Source organism: Corvus brachyrhynchos, unplaced genomic scaffold (genome assembly GCF_000691975.1).
Source record: "Corvus brachyrhynchos isolate BGI_N302 unplaced genomic scaffold, ASM69197v1 scaffold101, whole genome shotgun sequence".
NCBI lineage: Eukaryota > Metazoa > Chordata > Aves > Passeriformes > Corvidae > Corvus > Corvus brachyrhynchos.
The window spans coordinates 14618492-14637129 of record NW_008237239.1 but is presented as its reverse complement, the minus strand read 5'-3'; the positions used below and the strand labels follow the sequence as shown (position 1 = coordinate 14637129).

General features: G+C 40.0%; 1 protein-coding gene across 1 annotated transcript in view; it reads left to right on the top strand.

Moving 5' to 3' along the window:
- LOC108445530 (spermatogenesis-associated protein 7 homolog) overlaps window positions 1-18638 on the top strand; it is a 37595-nt gene that overhangs the window by 15692 nt on the left and 3265 nt on the right. The window contains 8 exon segments of the mRNA XM_017729600.1: window positions 3820-3941; window positions 5225-5727; window positions 5820-5880; window positions 7095-7159; window positions 7766-7837; window positions 10244-10301; window positions 18526-18582; window positions 18584-18638. Of these exon segments, the coding sequence (XP_017585089.1) occupies window positions 3820-3941; window positions 5225-5727; window positions 5820-5880; window positions 7095-7159; window positions 7766-7837; window positions 10244-10301; window positions 18526-18582; window positions 18584-18638 (993 nt within the window).

Sequence of the window (18638 nt, the reverse complement as noted above, 5' to 3'; positions counted from 1 at the left end):
TCCCTACAGTGCTTTGAAACTTCCTTGTTGTTTCAAAAGTCATCAGGAATTAAACATCAGCCAACTGTTTTAAAAATCTTGTTAGGAATTAAACCAAAACTCCCACTCTGCGCCAAGAATGAAGGAATGAGCCAAGGTGTGGATTCTGTTTCTAACTATAATCGCTGAGTTTTGTAACATCTGGTAAACAACTTAAGGGAAGGCTGTCCTGGCTTTATATCCCATGTTCATACTTGGGCCATAATGTTCTGTCTTAGACCCAAAAATAACCTTCTGCTTTAGGAGGCAGAAGTGCATGCACTCTAAGGTGTTTAACGACCCTTCTTCCTATTTAAGATAAAGATAAGTAGAACTAAAAGGCACTGGATTAAAAAAAACCCCAGATTTATTTTATTTCCTTCAGATAAACCAATATTATCAGCTAAGCTGCTTCTACTATATTGGGTAAGTTTGTGCCCACTCATTTTGTACACAGGACTTCCACACAGCAGCAAAGGAAAGACAAGGTGTTTTATCAAATGGCAAGCAATGAGAACTGCCAGGAAAACAGAGTGGGAGCTATAGTATCTGATCTTCCTGTGGTATACAGGGACCAGATTACAACCAAACCCCTTTTATTTTCTCTATTTTTGTCACATTGACAAGCATAGACACCAGTACAAGTCCCAGTGAAATTGTACTCTAACACTGATAAATTAATGCCTGCCACAGTGGGCAGGACGATAAATTAGCAAGCAAATGAGCTTAAGAGAAAGACTGTTGAATACATTTGCCTAAATAACTCCTGCTCTGGCCACACTGCATGATTCTATTCCCTGGGAAGCAGTTCAGCCAGTTCTTAAACTCTTCAGCTAAGACATGAGATCAGAAGGCGAGGGAGGGCTAATTTTTGGCTTTCTAAAAGAAAAATAGAAAAACCCCAAGCATCATGCCAAGTTTGCATATTATTTTCTTTTTTGTTCTTGGTCACTGCTGTTTTCAGAAAGCAGTTGGAGAAAGGCAGAATGGGCAGGTGGTTGTTTTCTCCTACAGAGGAACTGGAGAGCAGGGCTCTCCAGGGCTGCAGACATGTCAGCAAACCAGGATGTGCTGCAGGATCCCTCAGTCAGCCTCACCTGGGTGTGGCATATACAAAACCCAACAGGTAAAACTATTAGGAAAGGGGAAGGAGAGTTGCTATGAGACATTCTGCCCAGGAACTTTTGCTAACTCCTCAAAACATAAAACTATAATGCACTGGAGTAGGACTTATTTGAATAGGCTTGCTGCCATGTGGCATGTTTATAACCCATATTTATAGTCAAAATATCAGTGAAACACTAGACAAAAGCTGTTTAAAACCTGTGGCTCTTTGACCTGGAACATTTTATTTTCTTGCCCTTGGCAAGGCTTGCTGAAGGCTCAGCCATGCCTTGGGCAGACAGTTGTTGTCCTGCCTCACCTGTGCCCCGACAGAGAGGAGTGGCATGGATGTCACTTTTCCCTGAGGCCTCCCAAGCCACTGGCACTGTCCTGAAAGAAACCTGGTACCCTGACTGGTGGCACTGGTGCACAGACACCACACAAGCTGCCTTGCCTGCTATTTTTCACATGACTGCAGAATGCAAAGTCTTTAATCAGAATGGGGGGGCTCCTTTGATTGGGCCCCGTGAAACCCAGATAAACGGGGAAGGTATTAATCGCTGCATGAGCGCGATTGAGCAAGTACATTTTGTTATTTGTTCCAGTGAGTTGTATAATCCTGCTTCCCAGTCATCCAAATAGGATTTAGCATTGTCAACATGTTTTTCGTAATAGGATGATGCTATGAATTCATGTCTATGCAAGACTGGAAAGCCAGATTAAATGCCTCAGGAGACTATATATTGGTCTGTCAGGGAAATCTGTTTTTTTTAATGAAAAGGACACAGCCTTGAGGCCATCTTAGACTGTGTGATGGTGTGCCCCATATTAAACCCCTCACAAACTTTGGAAGAACCACCCATGTAGAGCAGTATATAAGTGTTTTGTTTTGTTTCATTTTTAAAAAAGTTTCAGCTGTTTCTTTTCTAAAAGAAATAGTACATTAAGACTACCTAACACCCAGTAACCCTCCTGTTAATTCAGAAACATGCAATACTAAATACAGGTTGGTACATCTCCCCCTTCAGAAAGAGCATCTTTAGTAAGTGCTGCTTTGCCAGGTTTCAGGTGTTATTCTGTGACATTTTTACTGATACGCCCTGCAATTACACCCCTTCAGAGGAGGAGCTGTTGCTTCTCATTAGCAAAAAATTTGGAACATATTGTGAGCGCATGTTCTAGTCTCTTGCCACAATACCAGTGTAAGGGGACCCTGGGCTGATCATGAACCACTTGTGCATTTTGACAGGAATAAGATATTATTAATCAAAGCATCATCACACTACAGAAGTCACATTTCACCAGCCCTCCTGAAGCCTTTCTAGCTCTCTAAAATTACATGTTTGAGGAGCCTGTGCAGCTGCAACTGGAGGGGAGGGAGCAGAACACATTTCTTTGCTGGCCTGCCTGGCAGTATTGGCATGTGCTACCATGTGCCAGAGCTCCATAGGATGAGGAAATTCTGACAGAGCTGCTTTTTCAACTCAAAAGACCATATGCAGCTTGCAGGGCCTCAGTGAACCCCACTTCATTGATATTTTGTGTGTGAGTCCCTAGTTTCAGTTAGAACTGGGGGGGGTGTTTTTTAAACATCATCTACAAAGAGAAATGTGTTGCTGCACATCAACATACCCTTTCTCTCAGAGCTGTGCATGGAAGGAACACAGAAGGTAAAAAGAGTTGAAAATTTTGGTCATGCATCATTCCTATTTGCATTGCTAATAGTAAGGTTCTGACAAAGGATGATGAATTGTGAGAGGCTTTGCATTATACATGAATATGTCTCTGTGAGCTTCTATAGTCTTGGGTAACCCATGTCTGCTTCCTATCCCCGTGTTTTCTTATTATTATTTTATAATACTTAATATATAATATATTACATGTTAAATTATATAATATGCTACATAGCAATAGTGATCAAAAGAATAAGTGTTCTTACTTCTACTCTCACTTGCATGCTTTCAGGAAGATTAGAAGGTCATGAAATCATAGAGTAGTTTGGGTTGAAGGGGATCTTAGAGACTGTCTACTTCCAATCCCCCTGCCATGGGCAGGGATACCTTGTAGAAGATCAGGTTGCTCAAAGCCCCACCTGGCCTTGGACACTTCAGGAATGGGCCAGCCACAGCTCCTGTGCCAGTGCCAAAGGGCTGAGCCTGTTTGTGTTCATTTTGTGTGTGCGGGACTAGCAGAAGTATCACTCTACTCTTCTTTTCTCAGCCTGAGCTTGACGAGTGCAGAAAGAGGACTTTCTTGGCATTGCAGTCTGCACAGACCACGGTGGCAGCCTGATTGCTCACTCAGCTCTTAGTACATAGACTTGAATCCTTACTTGACTGCCTCAGCTCTTCCGTTTTGACCTGCCTCACCTTCTATATAGGATAGGGGAAATGATGCACAGGGTGGGAACAAAATGTTACCATGCTCTCTTATCCCTCCAAGTGGCTCATTATTGACAGTGTGAGTGATGTAAAGGAGTCCTGGCTCACACTGATTTCAAATTCAGATGTGTGCTGAGCATGGAAGCAGCAAGAGCCAACTGTAAAAGGTAGAATGATGCCTTCTCTGTTTGCTACTTGGTATTAAGACGAGGAGACAGAATAATCTTTAGTGGCAAAAAAGAATGAAGAGTGATACTCTAGGACCTGATCATTGATTTAACAGGAACAGATTGTACTTTCATATTTACATGTACAGACAAAGACCAGCAGAAAAGAGACAGACTAATTCAAGCCCTTGAGAAATACAAGAAGGATCTTGTACATGGTCTTCCTGCCTCACCATTCAAGTCCAGAAGTGTTTCTCCAAGCCAGCAGAAGGTATGTGATGTTTGACAGCATAGGACCTGTCACAAAAGTGGCACTGAGCCACATGAAAAAGTCCATTTTCCCCTTAGTTAGCTGTGCTTTGTGGTGTGGGGAGTGCATGTAGCACAGCAGTTACGGGCAGGTTTGTTCAGTGTGGCTTTTTATAGTCTAGTCAAGCAGAGATAATATTTGAGTCTCAGTTTTGCCACCTGGCAGTTGTCATCCCATTGAATTGTTTCTGTCCCTGCATGGCTACAGTGAAAGGTATCCATGTTATGGCTGCGTGTATGTAAGTATGTTCAAGAGAAAATATTTTCAGAGAAAGAAATCCCAATATTTTTCTCTGTGTTCCCACACTTAACATTGTTTTACATTGTTCCCTGAATTTTAGAATGTTACTTTTTAGTAAAACCAAGACCCTAAAGTATTTAATCCTCTTTCTACATATTCTGCCAGATACCAGAAACTGTACAATCTCTTATTAATGTAAGTAGACCTGTTCTTCACCAAGTTCTGCCAGTGGATCTCATCTCAACAGACAAATTCTTGCAAAACATTTCATCCTACCATTGTCCAGAGTCTCTCTGGGTAAAAAATTCCTAAGCAGACCATATTTAGATTGTAAAACCTTCTACAGTTTGAGAATCACATGGGTTTACCACTAGATTCTCAATGATATTGTTTACAAACATCATCCAGTTGAAATGTGCAATTTTTTGATTTGTAAAATCTTGTTCCCAGTGAGATGAACAGCAAAACAATAGGTTACAATTTCACCTGTGGTATTTGTGAGGAAAACACTGACTCTGTTTGACTTCAAACTCATGAGATGAAGCCGTGCTCACATGTGCACAGGCACACAAGGAGAGGGAACAGAAGGTGCCATTGAAGAAGGTCTGTGAGACTGCCATGGAGTCATCAATTCCACAGGCGATAATGCAAAACGTCCAAGGAAGAAAAAAGTCTCCTGTTCTCCCTCTGTGAGCCCTGGCAAGCAAAACGGGATTTCTGTAATTTCCCAACACTACTCATCATTAGAAACTTCAACTTAGTAAAGGAAGGAAAAGGAAATGAGGAAAAGGACTGGTTTGTTAGCTCAAGCACAGTGGCAAGATGGCTTTACTTCTAAGCGTGGTTCCCAGAACTGAACAAGTCATTTACACCACTTAAAAGCAATTGAGCCAGTTTGAAAACAGTTTCTTAAAATTCCTCCTGTGTGAGCTAATTTGTAGGAAATAGTGTCTTTAGCAAATTCTCGTGTAATTTTCCTGTCAGTTTTGTTCTTTAACTTACAGACAAACTGGGCACTGTTGGAAAGTGGTCACCCATTGTCTGGTCAGAGCAGCTATCCCAGGACAAAGAGAAAGCAGCCTCTCTCTGTATCATGTCAGAAGTTCGCTTCAAGGACCCTGATGCTGGCTGCTGCTGCAAGAAAGACTATCCCAAATACTGCTCCATGTGCTTTGCCTCAGACTCCAGTTCACAGCCCCAGTGCCCACAGATCATCTGCTTCACCACTCCTGCAGCCTCACATGACTTTGCGTAGTCACAACAAGAAGAAGGCATTTCAAAACTCTGTTCATAAAACCTACTCTGGGGACCTCCTTGACAAACATGCAATTTACTTTACAGAAAAGAAGCAGTGTTTTACTCCTCGGGTCTTAAAGACATCCAATCAACCTTTTCTTGTAAAATACAAATATTATAATCCTCCTTCCAGAAAAAGGAGCTCCTCCCTGGGCAGACCATCACTTAAATCAGCAGACATCAAAAACAAAAAGAGAGAAGGCTTGCACAGGTACTGACATCAATGCTAAAAGTTATGCAATTTTTTTTTCAAACATATCATTTGAATCATAACTGTTTCTCACTGTGCCTTTAATCTTTCAGATTTTTAGAGGATGCACATATGAGACCACATTCTGCTCACTTTCCTCAGCAGCCAGTTGAGGTTAGTGTACCTAGTGAGTTACAAAGAAAAAAGGGCAGAAAACACTGCTCATACACAAAAGTTGTCCTGGTTACGTGGAAATGAAATGGATAATGGATTCAGTGGCTTTGGGGAATATATGTTAAGAGCAAAACCAAAATATTCTACTATCTTATGAGAAGTGACTAAGGTTGCAATTGGGAAATCCAGTATGCAGGTCTGGATAGGGTCAACAGACATCTGTGAATAAAACAGGAACAGCTAAAGCGACTGGTCTCTCTGAGAAACACAAATGAGACCCTGTGTGATGTGGAAAACTGTGTCCCAACACAAATCTGCTCTTCTGAAAGCAGAGCTCTTTCCTACTTGACTGAACTCCTGCTTTTTTGATTGGTTTACAGCCTTTCATTCCAAATAGTGACTCGGAGCCCAGAAATGTCCAGACAAAGTGCTATTCACTCAGTCTACGTCACTACTGTAGAATGCCATGCAAGATTTTGCAGTTCATTAGTCATCTGGATTTTCAAGATGAATGATGGATTGATTTAGTGACTTTTATACACTTAAAAATAAGGGCTGCTTAGCAATAGCCAAAGCCATGCATGATAGAGAAGTTTTGTATAATTCCTTGGCACACATGCCCCTTTACAGAAACCATGCTGAATTTCTGCACATCTCAGCCAAGGAACCACAGGGCATGATTTGTGATAGCCCTGTGCTTGATAGTACTATTTCAATCATTGTTCCAACCACCAAAACCTTCATTTAACAATATTAGCAAGAGAAGTTCCTATTCTCATTTGATGATGCCACAGCAAAAGATAATTTTGATACCAATCTGATTTTCTAAGTCCTCTTTCAAAAACACAAATGTATTTTGCATGTCCTTCTAAAGAAAATGCTGTTGTAGTGTATGGAATCTGCAAAGATTTTCAATTTTGACAGAAATTCTGGTTTTCTTTATAGCATTTGCATAATTTCTCTCAGGTTATACAAGCTGATTTCCATTTCTCTAACATGAATCTACCCAATAATATTACTTTTTCATTATTTACATGAGTGACTGACACCCAAGATGTTTATTTCACACGAGCTGGGATGTGATGTAGTTGTGATTTCGATACACTATGAAATCAGATGATTTTCCCTGGTACTCTGAGTGGAAATACATAATGATAATACAAAGATGATTAAACAAATTCTTTACTTTTTTCTCCTTTTCCTTTTTGTGGCAGAACCATGAATTGTGGAGTCAGGATTCTGAAATGCCACTTTCTCCAGGATTACAGCTTGAAGAAGTGTAAGTCATATGTTTGTCCCTTTTCACTATTTCTAAGTTTCATGACAAAATATTAAAGCAGAAATCCAGTGGAAAATTGAAAACATGACACAAGAGCCTATTACCAATGATTGCATACAGTGAGTAGAGGGATTCTATTGGGAATAAAGGATTCAGCTACTTGCTTGGGAAATGTGGGATCAGAAAGCTGGAAGAGCTTTTCTGGGTCATGTCCTCTTACCATAGGCAAGGTAAATATGTTAAGACTAATTAATAAAAACAATATTAAAAGTAATTTATCTTCTGATACCTACACTTTGTTCATTGGAACCATTTTTAACTGATTATTCACAAAAGGCATAGATATTCTTAATTAATGAAATTAATGGATTAGAATATTTTGGGAGCTGATCAAAACAATTATCAAAATCAGACATTTTAAAATTTATAAGCCTGAACAGTAAAAAATGAAGACTAGTAAATAGATTTAGCACTTTTGTTTAGGTTGGCAAAAGTCTTTCTTTGAGTTAGTTTAATTACTCTAAAACTGCTGCCTCTTTAGATGGTATCATAAACCTTATTTGTATTCTGTGTATGTTAGATACTGACAGTTTTGTGTTTGTACAGAGAAGAAGAGTACCTTTGTTTTCTCCAGGATCTTACAAATGATATTTTGATTAGAAGTTGTTACCAAAAAGAGTAAGTGCTTTGCCTTTAATATTTATTCCTTTGAGTAACAAAATTTTCACACATCAGTATACATAATTGGTGGTTTTAATGAGAGCAAAGTGTAACTCTGATTCAGTTTAATGTGATGAATACTTTTGTGATTGCACTGTATGGGAGTCATGATTTAAACTGAGTACCTGAACAAAAAATATTCTCAGCCAGCCTCGTATTTCCCACTGACTTCTAGTAGAAATATGGAAATATCATATTCACTGGCCCTGTTCTCAAGATCATTCCCTTCTACAGGATGGTGATGGATATTATTGTTACAACACTCATTCCAGTTCCCAGCCAAACTTGAGCTAGCAACCCATGGAGCTACAATGGGTCTTCCCTAGCAAAGTCCATCAGAGCAAGATTCTGTGTTTAGAGTTCTTCCTCCCTCCTATAAAAGCAAAATAAATAACTGCAATGATTGCATTCTTTAGGATATGTGCAGTCTCAAGTTAATGATTCACACATAAAGGTCAGAGCCAAACACACTTCATGCTGATGGTGTCTAACTGCAGCAACCTTTTCTGGGCTCATGTTCTGTACATTCTAATAGTAATCCAGCACATTTCTAATCTCTAGAGAGCTGTGATAAACCACATGTGTGTTTATAGCCCTGCTAAAAGTGACAACATTTTGTCCTTTCCTATGCAATTTCTAACTGGGAGAAACTCTTTTTTGATAGAGGATTTTACCTTAAGTTTTAAGTGCTTTGATGCTAGAGAGGTGCCAACCCCCCAAATCAATCCAGCTTAGCCTGACACCACGATATTTCTCTTTCAATTTAGAGGATTTAAGTTAAAATCCTTAAGTCCCTTTTAAAAGAAAACAAGTGGCCATTGGCACAAGTACTAGGTTTGTTTCCTGAGCAATCAGTTAAAGGTAATAGCTCCCCTCCTTTCTTCTAGGTATTTTGGTTTTCAGACAAACATAAGGCCCAAATTACAAGTGAATTTTCTGGATACACTGGGAGGAACAGTAGCAGATTTGAAAGACACTAATTCATTTACATTGAAAAAAGGTCACAAAGTATGATGCCAGCCCATACATAGAGTTAAAGAAAAGATAAGGGCGTGTCTGTGTGTTTGTGTCCCTGCTCAGGCCTGCAGGGTGAGAGGATTACTCTGCTGGCTTTAGAGGGAGGTGGTTTAGATGCTGTGCACTCCTCCCTCAAAAATAAAATTTACTAAAATTATGTGGAAAATAGTCCATTGTGTTCTCAGGTTGTCTCTAATAACAGAACTTAATTTCTCTACTGAAGAAAAGTGAACAATCAATAATATCCTTTCATTTTTAATCAGAAGATGAATTTCTAAATAGGTTTTGTGTCTAACTAGGAAAGAAATACAACTAGTGGCCTTAGCTACCCTGCTGCTACAGGAATTATATGATGGACACATTTTAAAGTCTCCATTTATTTAGGCCAGTATTCTACAGATAAAATCATGAATGCCCTCCCAATTCTATATACAGTATAAAACCAAATTCTAATATATAGTCTAAAACCAAACCAGCTCTGATGAGCCCTCCAGCTCATTGCAGATATTGCTGAAAATGCAACCATTGGGTTAGATTTAATTGAGTTATGATTGCAGAACCTGGAGACCTAATTTCCCTAGCCAGGTAGGTCTTTATTTTTACCATTTCACACATCTTTTGCTCATAGCTGATCATGGCTATAAAAAAAATTACTGAGAGAACTTTCTGAAGACATCTCCCTTTCCCTAGCACACTTATTAACCAAACCATGAGCGTGGAAGTCCAACCTTCAGTGTTTCCGTTAGAAGTTACTGAAAAGGAGACCCAAGAGCAAAGAGATCATGCAAATGACCTTCAGAATCTAAAAAGTGCTGGCTAGAGGTAGTTCCAAAGCCCTCTTTGAGTAGCACCATATCCTGGACAAAGGAAAAAGAGCTATAAATGAATCTAGGAGGCTGCTTGCAGTACTGCCCAGCACCCCAGTACCTGCAGCATTTTCACCTAGTCGATGTGGTGGGACAGAACTTGGCAATAGCAAGGGAGACTTAGGCCCCACCAAAACACAGGGGGGGACTACTGCATTGCGATGGGCAGCACCAGTACTCCTGTATTTTTATTAAAAGTGGAAGGAAAAATTGGAATTACATATATGAAATTCTTTCCCTAACACAGTTCCTGCCAAACAGCAGACACTTGGGATGAGAATAACCAAAAACCTTAAAATGTTTAAGATTTTAGTTTTTAAATCCACTTACAGGCAGATGGGGAGGGGACGGAGCAAAAGTGGAAAGTTGGGATGGTGTGATCTGAAAAACAGGCTGAGTAGTTATTTTTCATTTTGAAAGTATATGGACCTTGAACAGTTGAGTTTTTTTGCACTGATGTTCCTTTTTCTTTTTTTTTAAGGGCATTAGAAGATGTATTTCAAATGCACATTAAAAGTAAGAGGCATAACCTTGATGAGGTGAGCAAAAAACATCTAATATTAAATATTCTGTCACCTCCAGTGGAAATGTTGTACATCAAGGGAGAGCAACAATTTATGGCAGATTGATGACCACGCAATTTTAATAAAAAGCAAGGAGAAAGTCCCTCTACCAAAGCAGCAGTAAGGGTGTTTTCCATGGAGGGCTGGTTTTCTGTACATTTTTGTGTCTTGCTCTAATAATGTTTCTAAAAGATAAATAATGTAGTTAGCATGCAGAATGACTTTAATTACATAAAACCTGTTCACTAAGAATGTTTGCTGCTGCATTTTTTTGCTGTGACTGCCATTTTCTGGAGTAGACCAGCAAAATAGACTTGGATGCTGTGACTAGATCCAGTAAGAAGACTTTGTGTTTTAATAGCTTGCATTTAGGAGTTTGGTCACCAGAGCAGAATGTAAAACTCTAAGTCCAACATTAAGGCTCCCCAGGTAGCGTCTGCTGAGAATTATACACCTCAAAATGCTTATCTGGACATCTCCCACGCTGAGAGGGAAGGGGCCTGTGGAGAGACAATAGGAAATGCCAGGCACAAATACATGGCCACAGTCCTGTCTCTCCTGTCTGCAAGTCTGGCACCTTATCTAGGATGAGCAAAAGCACATTTCCCTGTGCTAATCCAGGGTTTAGAGGCCTCTCCTGAGAGCAGGGCTTATAACTGCCCTTTGAAAAAATTGGAAAGAAGACACTGTTTTCCTTTGAAAAGTCATTTGCAGAGGAAGTGGCATTAGTGGTGTTGCCATTGTCTTTGCTGTTATCCCAGACTGGTTGAAGCATTTGCCCATGAAACGGGGAAGGCAGACTCCAAAGGCTGAGAAGACCCAAGTCCAACACCTCATAAGCAGACTCAGGTGGGAACATTTCTGAGGAAATGGCAGAGTGTGGCTTTTAAACAAGCTACCTTGGTTTGTTTCTGCAAATTTATAACCATTTACAATTATACTTCCTTCAACACTAGGCATGTAGGAGTTGCACACATGATTTGCACATTGAATAAACAACAATCAAAGGAATTATAAAATAATTAGAATGCAGAATGTTATTTTGTCTTTCAAAGTGCTACAATTAGAGAGGTGGTGTTTTGGTAACTGTTTAGTTGCTGGACTGACAGGCAGTAGGTGGAAAAAGTGTTTAGGGAATTATCTGAGTTGAAATTAGTGAAATTTAGTCAGTTTTGTGGGAAAAAAAATTAGCAGCTGCACCTCAGTTTGAGAGGATATGTATTTTACATCTGACTAGAGGATGCTGAGCATATTTGTACGGTCAACTGTTGCCTTAGAGACAGAGCTGAGGAACCTTTAGCAGGAAACTGAAGGTAGATGATTGCTTCCAGAAGGATGAGTTTGTAAGCAGTAGCAGATTTCTGCTACGTCCCACTGTAACATGTTTGATGTCTAGGACTTGTTCTGCACCTGAGTAGAGCTTAAGCCTGGTATCTTCCCCTTCAAAGATACTGACTAAAGATTTTAAAGAAATTCAGAAAAAAGGAATAAAATTGGCCAAGAACCGATTTAAAGATTAGTGTTAATCACATACTTGCATGTTTAGCCATGCATCAATGAAAGGAAAAGGAACCAAACTGCCTCTGTATAATAGAAGAACACAGCTGCCACAGGAGAAAGAAGTGTTCTTTGGAAAGGTTAAACAAGAAGTGTAAGTAGAACTTACACCAAGAGAAGCTTGTGAGCAGTGACATATATTAGACCAGGCACAGTTCCCACAAGAAAAGTAATGGAAGCTGAATCACTGTGAGGCTTTTAAATGCCAAGTGAATTGGCCAGTGGATGGAAATGAATTCCATAGCTAGTGGACTTTTGTCCTGCAAAAGTATATTTTTCTCTTTTATTTTGATGTCTTCAAATCAAATTGTTTTTATTTCCTATCACTGCTTTCTGGGCCAGACAGACAAAATAAGAAGACGGAAACACAGGTCTTTGAAATGTCTCCTTTTCACCCATATTGGATACCGGCCAAATTGTTATTTGGGTACTTCCTTCTCTGGGATCTGCTCTTCTGTGTATTTGCTATCCAAAACCAACACATCCCTCTCCAAGTTCCTGCTGGCATTTGCTCCAGGACAATGTCTGAGATCTGTTCCCTGAAACAACCTCACTTAGGTCTACTGCTAGTTAAACATCTTGAGGGTGCTTAAACCCACCCAAATGTGTTGCCTAACCCACCATTCATGTTTGTCCACACACCATACCCAAGCAATCCTCACCACTGACTAGGGAATTCATGTCTCTAGTACCTGCAGCCTCTCCTCCAGCTTTGAGAAAAAGTACCATTACTCTTCCGGGGAGAAGGTCACACACTCCATGGGATGTTATGTGGGGACTGAGGGAAAGAAGAATGCAATTAGTTGCCTAAATCTATTAAGAAACAGATAACTGCAGAGCAGGGAAGAAGAGAGTGGAGAAAAATATAAGAAACACGTGGAGTTAAGAAAGTGTCTCAACGACAAAAGCCTTTAGAAATGACTATCATCTTCACCTTTGGTGCTATTCTCTACATGCCTGCATGGCACAGTTATTGCTGTAAAGGGGCCACAGAGGGCACTTCCACCAAGGTAATTTTCAATTTGATTCATCAAGGTATGTCAGATGAGCAATATATTTTTTTTTCTTTAGGACGTGCAATTTCAAATAGCATGCCCAGGAGAAAGCATGCACCAGTCCTTCCACCAAAATTTATTTCTGCTGTTCACACTGTTTCACTGCCTCTGCAGACTGCATTCAGTGGTCTGCTTAGAAGTCTTCAGCTGAGGGCTTGTTTCACCCGCCCAGCCCAGGATATTCAAATATTCTTTTCTGGTTTAGAATGACTGTATTTTTTTTTTTCTACCACACAAATTAGGAAATGGAAGAGTTTTTCCAACAAATTTTCACAGAGGAAACAGGTTCCCCCATTTCCTGTAGTAATGAAATGATCTCTACTCAGGAAAGCTTGTGAAAATTGTGAATTTTTATCTAGCCACTTGCTCAAATCCAGCATCAGACAGTTTTATACCTTTAGAAGTGCAAGGATGACATATTGGCTGCAGAATCTGATCCATACTTAGATACATTTTGAGAAGCCATAATTCCATAAAAAATATTTCCTTTAGAAAGAAATAAATGCTGGTCCTTGCTAAGAGGTACAAGTAAAAGGGTGGCTCATATAATCCAGGAAAGTGCAAAACGTGTCTCCTGGGCTTGAAATAGCCACTGGAATGGGTCTGTAAGTGCATCATTTCAGGAAATTGATGGGAAACCAACACAGCACCTGCAGGGGTGAGGGATGCAGTGCCCATCAGTCTTCCAATGGGCAAACTGTTCCAAGTAACTTATTTCTGGGAATTTTATCATATAAAGCCAAAAGCTTCTGAAGATACAAAGTAATACCTTACACTTGTTTTATGCCTTTGCTTTTAGGAGGATCATAAAGTGTTCATTTTCAAAAAAATACAGTGTAATGACACCAAAAGCTTTATCTCAGATGAGGGCAAGATGGAAGACATCTGATAAATGGCACCCAGCAGTGTTACCAAACATTTCAGAACAGGAACATAGAACAGCACAGGCAACTGCACACCACAGTGGTGTGGAAGCTGAAAAGCCTTTTTTTTCAACCAAATAAAATAATTTCATTTGATTACTGTGCAAGTACGGCCTCAGTGATAAGACCTGGCAGAAAGCGTCATAGGGTCTTTCACAGCCATTAGTGGAAAGGTCTATTTTTACATTTCTAAGGCAAAAAAATCCCCTCTTTTTGATGTACCACACCCCAGCACTATCTTGAGTCACACTGGAGCAGACACAGGAGAAAGCAACTCTGCTTAATCCCTGGCACTATCTCCTACGTGTTCTTTGCCCTTCCCTTCTCCAAGTGCCGTACCCTTTCTACTTAGCCCATCATGCCTCATGGGATTGCCTAAGGAGGAGACACATCACAAATGACTGTGGTTTGGGATGCTAATGCAATAATTAGTGGTTTAATCATCAAAGTGAATAAGCAACTTACCAACAGTCCCTTTCAGCCCTGTGCACTGTTACCATTTAAATACAGCATTTTGTAATGGACCATAATTAGATACTGCACATGGGAAAGTTTATAAAGTAAACCAGTAAAAATGAAAATGATTGCTCTGAGATGAGCACAGGACCCAAGTTTATTCTTCTCACAACAGAAAATGTCAGTGATCCGGTGTGTGGAAACTTTTTTCCAAACCAGTACTGACCCAGTGGCCCCATCACAGGCAGAAGGGGAAATGTCCTGTGAAACAAGTTCTCTTACCCATGTGACTTAAAGTAGGATATTCTATCTTGGCAAAGTCTTAGAAATTCCAGCATGAATAGTTTAATTTCAATTTCTTAAATTTCTTCTGAAGTTTCAACTGGATGTATTAATTTCTGGCTGTTTATACATTTCACATGCACATTCAATGGTGTGCCTGCGGTGGCAAATACCCTTTTCTTCAAGTTGCCTATGTAAACCAGAGTTTCCAAACATGAAGACAACTGTAAAACTGGACAAGTACCATACAAACATGATCCATCCTTCTACCAGGGGACACGTGTAGCCTTATAAGGCTGAAATAGAGAAACACATGGGGTCACAACAAAGTATTTTAAAAAGCATCTGTTTTGCTCCAATGAATTCTGGATATTCAAGCTGGTGTCTTAACCTATGGGGAACCTGTGCACATGGTAGGCATAACCTTAGACTACATGCAGTCCCAAGCTATGATGTATCAATCTCCCACATTTTTGTCACACAGAAAAGAAATTTGCTTCTACATTTTATGCAATGTGTTCCATGGAGTTCTAGTCCATGGGAGCTTCCTGCAGGCAAGGCACTTCCCATTGAAGACACCCCACCGAAAGAGGGGGGATAAAGGTGAGAGCCAAGTGCTTTCTAGCAGTCACCTGCACTGTAGGTACCCTAAAGACAACCCTGTGAAGGCACAGAAGTACCACAGACGATGCTCAGGCACTGCTCATGCTGCAACAGCTGTGACCTGGAAAAGAGGTGCTTGTTTCCAGCTTTTTCTGGTATTTAGTGTAGATGGAAACTGCATCTTCCAGAATGGGATTTTCCAGGAGAATTTAGCTAAAAGATAGATGATCTGGACTGAAAAATTTCTTGCAAATGGAAGACAAAGTTTCTGGGACTACTTGAGTGAGCTAGAGGAAATAAATGAATGAGGTAGTGGGGACAAAAGTGAAACACCTACTTAACTGAAACCTCATTTCAGTAGTTTTCTCCAGTTAATTAAGTATTGAGGAAAATGGATGCAGAAAGTACATTTTAAAGCAATCAAGTACTGCCAGAAATCAAACCAGCAATTTGAAAAGAGAACAACACTGCTCTCTGGCATCTGACAAAATAAGATATTTGACAGGGAACAATATGTGCAGTACTGGTTAATTGGGAGGCGAGGAGAAGAATAATCATAGCTGCATTACTGAATTTATAGAAGTGTCTCCAGTGTACCACAGGGATGATGCGAATTTGTGGAATCCTCCTGCCTGCTACAGCAAGCCAGCAATCACTTACATTCCCATCGACATTTTTTTCAATGTACCCTAGACAGCAATGCAGAAATAGCAACTGTGGTGGTTGAGCCCAGGAGAATTGCCTTTAAAATGACTGTAAAATCCCCCAGTTCCCTCTGCTGATGAAGAGATACTGGATAAGAAACAAGTGGGGAAGAATTAACACTTGGTCTCCTTTGTTAGAGCTCATAAGAGCAGGGTGCAACGCTTTCCCAGGTATCTGGGTATGGAATATGGCTATTCCAGCAGCAGACCTAAAACAGGACTGTGTGTTTTTTCAAAGCATCAGCTTTAGAGCAAAGACAAGACTTTAGTTTCCCCATCTTTTAGTTCTAAGCTGTAGCTGAACACCATGTGAACTTAACCCGTAAACTCAGCTACATTTTGGAAGCTCTGGCAGAGCATTCAAGGCTATATTTTCTTCCCTGCACTGACCTTTCATTTTTTAACTTGTCATTTTAAGTACATTAAAATGATGCTTTCAACACAAGAGTGCTACTTTGTCAAAGAAGTCAGCAATGGGGATGGAGACACCTAAGCAAACCAATCATTTGGTACCCTTCTGACTCACACTTAAAACAGTGTAAGGGGATGTGCACTTAATGGGAGATTCTTATTTAGATTCTTTGATATAAACCAATACTTTCATGTGTAACTGCCTGTCTCAGCAATACATTTGTTGACCTGAAGATAACATCAGGAGCCAGACACCAAACACTTAGATAAAAAGAGAAGAAAAAGAGCAGCTAACCAAGTTAAAGAAGCAGCTAAGCAAGTAGGAGATCCAGAAATCACAAAATAGATTCTTTCCTCTGTAATCGCTCGTAAGAAATTGAAGAGAAAGAAAAATCCCATAGGATGAAGTATCAGTCTTCTCCATTACTACTTTTAACCTCCATGATCAGAATCTAAGATAATTACATTAGTCCAAAGTTAAGGTAATCCAAACTATGCTCCCCTCAGAAGAACTAAAATCTTCAATCCCTCAGTGGCAGGCAGTGCCTAAAACCACACATAAGTTTAAGTATCAACAACAGTGCTGAAAACAGAGTATTTTTCAACTTGGGGTCAAAAGAATACAGAACACTTCCCTTTCTTTATACTGGGAAAAAAAAAAATCAAAGCAGGCACTGACCACAGTTAATAACTTCCAAATTCCCATTTTGCCTCTAAAAGAAGAAAAAAATCAGTAGTCAGATGTGGATACACAGTCTTCATGAAAAAGTCAATCTTCCTTCACAAGATCAAATGTATTTACACTGTATTTTATGTGGTACTCAGCAGGCCACTTAAATAAAGGAGCCCTGAAATAAAGGAACCTCTGTATCCAGCACAGAGCAGATTCTCACTGAGCTTCCATCTGTTTAATTTATGAAGCAGAGTAGCAGAAAAGCAAAATACAAAGAGCTGCTGATTTTTCTATGCACCCATCAGACCTTTCACTGAAATATTTCAACAGCTGTATTGTCAACAGAGATCATGATTTGTCTGCTGTTAAAAAAGCTTCCAGGAATAAAACCATGCAAAAAGCCAAACAGATTTAGCTATTTTATAGCTACATCCTGTTTTCCTATGTTCCACAGAGTTTCTGAACTCTACACTAAAATAAGTGCTCGGGTGTGCATATAAGTGTGTCAGAGAACATACACACATACACATATATAATATATATATTATATATATACAGAGATAATCTCCTATCTCCTGTCCCTGGAGCTATAGACAGACTAGTCCATATATCAAGCAAACCTACAACATTGCCTTTGAATACTACTACTGCAGTGTGCTTTCACCACAGTCCACCTTGCGTTCAGTTGTCAACATCGTTAAGAAGTTCAAATAGCTGTTTTCAATTGCTGTTTTCTGCAGAAAATTACCATCAGCCTTTTGTAATTTATGGCTATTTATGACAAGATAGCAGAAGCAGAGGGAGGTGGAATCATTTTAAGGGTTAGACAGCTGAAGTCTTGAACAGAAAGAACAAGGATCAGGCACCTGAAACTAGTTCTGGGACAAATCTGGAGTGTACTCCGGCACCTGGGCCACGGAGTGGCACTGGATTTTTTCCTACAGTGTTTACCTTGTTCAGCAGTGTTAACCTGTGTAAAAGGAATTTGTTTGTCATGTGCTGTACAGAGAAGATTCCCACAGGAGCGTGTTGCACTTTTCTCTGTCATCACGTTCAAGGTTTTAGGGCGCTATTGCTCTGTTGTCCAATACACACTTCTGAGACCAGACACATTTGGATTCATCACTGCTCCTCCTGGTATTTTTCTTTCTGTTTAAAAGTGTATTAATTTGCATCAACTGTAGGGCACACCAACAAAATTAGCTGGAGAGTGAGATTCTTCTTTCAGCTCCATCTCTCCCTCCCAGCGGCCGTCACTGGACGGGCAGACTGTTCCAAGTGGTCCCGCTGTGAGCCAGCAAATTTAGAAATGGCAGCACTGCCCCCAAGGGTGGAGCTGCAGGGCAGTGCAGAGAACTCCTGATCTCCTCTGCAGCCAAGTGGGCTCCACAAGTCCAGGCAAGATCTGACCTGGGAACATTTTAAATTCTGACACCTGAGAGATCAGTTCAAACATTGGCCCTTAATAATAATAATAATAATAATCCTGAGCAGCAGACAAACAAATCTCCTTTTATGTTTTTCTTTCATTACTAGGTAAAAATGAGAAGAATATTTCAAACTCTGAAGAAAGAGCTAAACATCACAAACCACCCCAGACCCTTCCATCAGCTGTGGGGGAACATGGCAGAAGGATGCCAGCATTCCTG